This window comes from Solanum tuberosum, unplaced genomic scaffold, assembly GCF_000226075.1.
Source record: "Solanum tuberosum cultivar DM 1-3 516 R44 unplaced genomic scaffold, SolTub_3.0 scf00292, whole genome shotgun sequence".
Classification (NCBI taxonomy): domain Eukaryota; kingdom Viridiplantae; phylum Streptophyta; class Magnoliopsida; order Solanales; family Solanaceae; genus Solanum; species Solanum tuberosum.
The window spans coordinates 392234-399229 of record NW_006239216.1 but is presented as its reverse complement, the minus strand read 5'-3'; the positions used below and the strand labels follow the sequence as shown (position 1 = coordinate 399229).

At 29.4% G+C, this 6996-nt stretch overlaps 1 protein-coding gene across 1 annotated transcript; it reads left to right on the top strand.

Annotated features, from left to right (window-relative positions):
- The first annotated feature begins 1452 nt into the window (after positions 1-1452).
- LOC102599644 (ethylene-responsive transcription factor 2-like) lies at positions 1453-2419 on the top strand. Its single transcript, XM_006359177.2, has one exon. The coding sequence runs from the start codon at positions 1633-1635 to the stop codon at positions 2335-2337; it is 705 nt and encodes a 234-aa protein (XP_006359239.1). The 5' UTR covers positions 1453-1632; the 3' UTR covers positions 2338-2419.
- The last annotated feature ends 4577 nt before the right edge of the window (positions 2420-6996 follow it).

Below are 6996 nucleotides of genomic sequence, written 5' to 3'. Positions count from 1 at the left end.
GACCTATGACAAATTCATTTTTGTCTAAAATCAATGAACAATGTCAATTGAGGGTCCAATAAGATATTTGCCTTTTTACTTGTCCAACATTTTGGCTCTCTCTTGACGTGGAATTAAAATGAAGAATATTATACAAGACAAGTTGATGTTATAATTGTTAGGAACTTACAAGTGTAACTTCCTATTTTACTATCAATTCGTGTATTGATTAACCTAAAAGATAAAACGTAAGTGGAAAACTTTACTTATAAGTTTCGTGTTTAAGTTTTCTTTGTTCCAGGGAAATATCTTACTTTTCTGCAGACAAATAAAAACAAGGTAGTGATGACCTTAATGCCAAGTATCAACATTGAGATTTTGATATTTTAAGATGAAAGGGGTGAGTCTGAATATTGAAAACTTAACATGCATGAACTCTCATTTTCAATATAATGTGTGTTTCTTGGTCTGAAGAAGGTAGTATGTATCCAAACCTTATTTCTATTTTGTGAAATTAGGAAGGTTGTGTTAGGATTGAAATAATCAAGTGTCATGTGGAAGCTAGCAAATGTAAATCTCGAAAGACCATAAGTACGAAGACAAATGAGAAATATGTCAAAAGAGATACAAATATTTAACTTGATTCGATCAATCAAACTCATCCACAAAAATAGATGACAAATCCACTATATATATGAGAGTGTACAAAAATATCGAGAGAAAATAATCTCAGACAATTCTTTTAGAATAAAAAGAGGTACACACGTAACACTTGTGGCTCAAAAATCCCCCTTCTATACAAAACTCTAAAAGCCTTTAGGACTATATTGTGATTTGTGAATGTCACCAAGTTAGAAGGATCGTGTATTTATTTATACAGTCATATATTTTTTCCTACACGAAAAAAGACTGCTAGTCATTTTCCTTTTTGAAAAACCATAGATGGAAAGCATTACATACTAATTCGAAAGAAAAAAAGAATAACAATAACAAAAGAATATGATATTCGAAGTACAAAAAAGCAGTATATAGGAATAAAAATTAAAAAAAAAAAATAATAAGAAACTAGGATAACAATAAATGAAAGAAAAGAACAAATACAATACTTCAAATTGTCACCAAGCCTATCCCATAACTCACCTCCACACCTCCCATAGTATTTATCTCCACCAATCATATCATAATTCTAACGAAAAGTAAAAGAAAGAATTTAATGGAAGTCATGGTCCAAATATCGACTACAAAATAGTGAACTACTGGAAAAATGCGGCTCACAAATAGAAAACTACAACTTTCATTTTAAACATCAATAATTTTATCTTATTAATATTCAAAATTCTTAATTTCCAATTTTCAAATACAACACGTGGTTATTGAAACTCTCTATTTCCCTCTCAAAAACTTAGAACTTTTCTCCATTTAGAAGTTTCAAGGAAAGCTCAAATTCCCAACAAACTATATTTTAATCATTACAAATAATTTAATTTCTCACCCGTGCATGAACCAAATTTCCATATAAATAACGTCATTCACCGCTTTAATCCAGAAAAAAAAATCTCATAACTTCCTCTGTTTTCTCTTTATTTGCATTATTTGTAATAAATTCGCTTCGATATAAAAAATCATAACCAAAATTCAGAAGTTTATTGAACGATGTATTCGAATTGTGAACTAGAAAATGATTTTTCAATACTCGAATCAATTAGAAGACACTTACTTGAAGATTGGGAAGCTCCATTAACGAGCTCTGAAAACTCAACATCCTCAGAGTTCAGCCGGAGCAACAGTATTGAATCCAATGTGTTTACTAACTCATTTGATTATACACCTGAAATTTTTCATAATGATATTCTTAATGAAGGATTTGGATTTGAATTCGAGACGTCTGATTTTATAATCCCTAATGTCAAATTGGAGTCACAAATGTCAATCGAATCACCTGAAATATGGAATTTACCGGAATTTGTGGCTCCGTTAGAGACGGCGGCGGAGGTGAAAGTGGAATCACCGGTTGCGATGATTTCTACAACGACGAAGCCAAAGGGAAAACACTATAGAGGTGTGAGAGTGAGGCCATGGGGGAAATTCGCGGCGGAAATTAGAGATCCAGCGAAAAATGGAGCAAGAGTTTGGCTCGGTACATATGAGACGGCGGAGGATGCGGCGTTGGCTTACGACAAGGCGGCGTTTCGCATGCGGGGATCACGTGCATTGCTGAATTTTCCGTTGAGGATTAATTCCGGTGAGCCGGAGCCTGTTAGAGTCGGTTCGAAGAGATCGTCAATGTCGCCGGAGCATTGTTCATCGGCGTCGTCGACGAAGAGGAGGAAGAAGGTTACTCAGGGAACAGAGCAATAAGTCCTAAAAGTGGGCCCTGTATAGTAATAAAAAATAGAATTATCCGACGGAAATTGTTTTTTTTTTTTTTATAATTATTATTTTGGGTAAAGTAATGAATTTGTTCTTTCTTTAATTTTTCGGCTGTGGTTGATGAAATTAACGATAAATCAAATAATTATCGAAAAAAATAAGACAATAATGAAATATATTGATATAAAAAAGAAGTCAAACTTACGTATTCCATCCAACTAGTAGAATTTTATTACAAACCGTATTATAGTGACGGGGTTCACATGCGTACATATAGTGTATTATATCTATACGTATAAAGTGATGCTTAAGCTTATGTATTTTATGATTTATGAATTTATTAAAACTATCCACTTATATATTAGTCAAAAGATGATCTAATATTAAAACGTTTGAAAGAAAGAACTACTTATTTTTCTTTATATCAGATGGCTTGTTGAAAAATTTAGACTAACGTAAATTATTTTGCGTTTCAAACTTCGCCTTCGACCCTATCACCGGCCCCTCCCCCTTCCCTATCCACTCACCCTCCCCCAAACTCAAAACCTATTCAACCTAAACATTTTTAAAACAAGTGTTCTTTTTCCTTTTCTAAATAAGGTAGGAGAAATATAATATCAAAAGTTAGTGGTTATCGTCATGCGCGAGTATGTAGTTTTTTTAAAATTTTTCTTTATTTTATCAATCTTCCGACTAATGCATTTTTGGTTGGGGACTTTCAAGTTTGGAATCTAGTGTCTAATTTTATTACCAAAGTGAGAAATATGTACTAATCAAGAAAGAAAAAAACTATAGTTGAACATCAAGCACTAAACAAGTACTCCCTCCGTCAAAATTAATTGTTAAACTTTATTTTCTGAAAGTAAATAATTAAATTGGGACGGAGGGAATATTTATTTATATTAAGTGTTTAGAGTAAATTATACAAATTTACTATAATTAAATAATTTTAAAATATATATTAATTATTTATAATTAAATATTAAAAATCTATGGACAAATAATACATGAATGAACTTATTGGCCTTGTTAATGTAAATATTTTATTCCTAAAAATTCAATAGCAACCACCTATCTATTCTTTATCAAATTTATTACTGTTTTGAATAAACTTTTGACTTTTTAGAGCTGTTAAATATATACTAGATAAAGGTAATTCAAGGGCGTTGATACTATAAAAGTTACCTTTTACCTAGAATACAACTTAGAACTTCAGGTGATTATTGTCATGGTAAGACAAATTTTGTCTAACAATTTGAAATTTTAGCGCCTCGTCTAAATTTGACTATTAAAATCTAGCCAAGAATTTGTGTATTAAAAAAATGATACAGTTAAATTTGTTATAAGATCAAAGAATATTCGTGTTTCAATATATTAAAATATAGAAAAGCAAAAATATAGAGAATTTGGAGTATAGGAATATCAATGTATTGTTTTTGAATTCCCTTTTAAAATTTATAGGTAGCAGAGATAACAAATCAATCAATAGAAAATTTCCACTCAAGCTCTAAAGTATTGTGCTCAATTACCATTTCCTCTCCTCCGTGAAAATACTGTTACGTGTGCTAGTTAATATTTCTCTGCAAGTGACAAAGTGTTGAACGAATATATCTAACGCATCAATTTTTTTTATTTTTTTACTAAACATATCGTTAAACTGAGCACTCTACCAAAGGAGTCTTCATGGATTTTCTTTATTAATTATCACATACTCCACGTATTTACCCAGTATTTTGCTACCTACACAAGCTATTTTTTTTCTTTCAATAAATTGATTTTTGAATAAAATCACAATTCTCAACTAATGATATGATATATACATAAAGTCATTAACCATTTTTGAACAACGGTGGAATGTGAATACTCCCAAATCAAGAAATTCGTCACAACTTTTTAGTTTTGTCAATCAAATAAATAGTTCCAACTAATGACTACTAGATGAAAATAAGATTAAATAAACATAAAACCTTATTAAAAGGTGTTAATTTTGTTCCAAATGATGATGTTTGGTTTTGAATTACAGAAATGAGACACATTCTTGTATATTTTTATTTTATTTTACAAGACTTTTTGTACATTTGAAAATAAAAAATGCGTAAACCATTTTTCTTTTTATTACTTCATACAAAATTTTCAAACTTATTACAATTTTCAATTTAGATGATATGACTTTATTTTTAGTTTGATGAATTCATCAGGCAGCAACACCCAAAATAGACCAAAAATCAACTTTCAACAGAATGGTTGCTTTAAACAAATTATTTCCTTTAGAAAGTTCAGGTTACTCTCTAGTCCATTGTCACTATTATTAATAATTAAATCATCGAGGAGTGCGGCGGAGACGGATACGTGATCTCTTTATTCTTAATCAGAGGTATAGGGTTCAAGTTTTGATAAGAAATATTTTCTTCTTTAATGTGTTTTATGCAACAAGAATGTGAGCGTGAATAAAGTTTCACATTAGGTTATGGTGCAGTGGTGGAACTGTTTCACCCTTAACCAAAGATCTCGATTTGAGCCTGGATATGGAAAAAATCTTGTTGAGAGTGTCATCTCCGAATGGGCCTGCCAAACTATTATACCAAAAATTCTAATGGGAGGTTGATTGAGTAAACAAATTATACAATAGAATATAATACAAATTTTCTTAAAGAGTAGGGATATCAATTCATACTTGATGAGTATATATTTTCAACAGAAGAATAGGAGTACCATGGAGTATATATTTTCAACAGAGAATAGTAATATCGTTAGTACGTACACACTGCACGTAGATTGAGTAAATATGGGAGGATCCCGTTTAAGATATAGGTTCGTTTGAATTCAATATTTTGATATAGAGTATAAATATAGGTGAAAAATTATTAAATGTGTAATAAATAGTAGATATAAATCTATATTTGAATTCAACACTAAAAACTTAAAAAAATAAACTCATTTAATTTAAATTCTGAATTTATTTATGCCAATAAAATTTGTAATGTAATGGATCCTTTTATTTATCTTTTACTAGAAGCGTCTTGGTTTGAACCTGAATACAACAAAAAATATGTTAAAAAACAATTTCCTTCATATATAAATTTTGCAGAATTCAAATTAATCAACATATTAATTTAAATATTATTGAGAAACCAAAAAGACAAGAAATGTGCAAAAGCATTGGAATGCGCGATACATTTAGGTTAATTAGCTATGTTTATTTCAGGATAATATTAATATTAATAACATTAACTAACTTAAACCATTTGTATGAAATAATAAATTGAGAGAAGTATTGAAAACACGTTTAAATTTGGTGTGAATTATTAGTTTTATTTTTGTTGGCTTCACTTTTTTCTTTCAGAATGCATAATGAGCCATTGAAATTTTTTTAACACCAAAACGGACAACTCGCTGCCCCACAGCGAGATCCTTTCTCAATTGTAACACAATTAGTGGCGTCTAAAATTCAATCTTTCTCTTATATTGAATAATAATTTGCTTCATATACAGTTTGTGGTTTGATTTTTTTTATTATTAAAATCGAAAATTGTTATTATTGGGAATATAAATTATAATATAACATAAAAAAAATTAGTTACCAAAAAAATTGACTATTAATATATTGTAATATTATTACGGAGAAGGAATTTTATAAAAAAGATTTAAAGTTTGACTATTAACCAAAAAAACCGTGATTGGGAAGAAAACACATGCATAAAATTCTTTTTTTGAAAGAAATTTCTGCCATGGCAGCGATTTAAGAATGATTTATTTAAAAAAAAAAAAAAATGAAATCACTGCCCCTGCAGATAGAAAAGATTGAATAAAGGATCTCGCTGCCCCAACAACGAGTTGTCCGTTTTGGTATAAAAGAAAATTCAGTGTCCATTTATGCATTTTAAAAGAAAAAAGATACCCTTTTGATTTCCAGATTCTCTTAAAAACACTCCTTTTAGCTGATTAACTGAATTTAAATATATTTCGATCTCACAAAATGAATGAAATACATCCCTAATTTAACACTTCTCTTAGCTTTTTATTAAGAGTTTCATGCTCTTATAAGAGTTTGAAATCACTTGCTATGTCATGTAACATATCGGGGGTGTATCTAAGTTTAGTTAATCAAGTAGAGAGGTGTTTTAAAGACTGTCAATAGTTCATAGATGAAACTAATAATTTGCGTCAAATTTAGTAATGTTTTCAATACTCTCTCTAATGAATATGGATGCCCGACGCTAGCTTGTCAAACCTTTTAAACTATCTTTCTAAGGACCAACAATATATAAAGATGTAAAATTTAAATAAAAAATACTACTATAGATTAACTTTCTTATATCACAATGATGAAATGATATATTTTTTAAAATATTAGTCAAAATTTATATTATTTGACTCTCAAATTCTGATTAGCTTGAAACTATTTATCTAAGAACCAATAGTATCTATAGAATTATATAAAAAGTATTATCATAAATTAATTTTTTTTTTTTATATTAATGTGATAAAAAAAAAAATATACAGTTTAAAATATTGTTCAAAATTTAAATTATTTGACTCTCGAATTCGAATTAGCTTAAAACCGCACGGGGTGTTTGACTGTTTGCCCATCATTTGTAGCGTAGTTGCATAGAGCAGTCAGCAAATATGGCTAAAGCTGTTTTTATT

Coding starts and splice junctions, on each gene's coding strand:
- LOC102599644 (XM_006359177.2), top strand. CDS start 1,633: ATGTATTCGAATTGTGAACTAGAAAATGATTTTTCAATACTCGAATCA.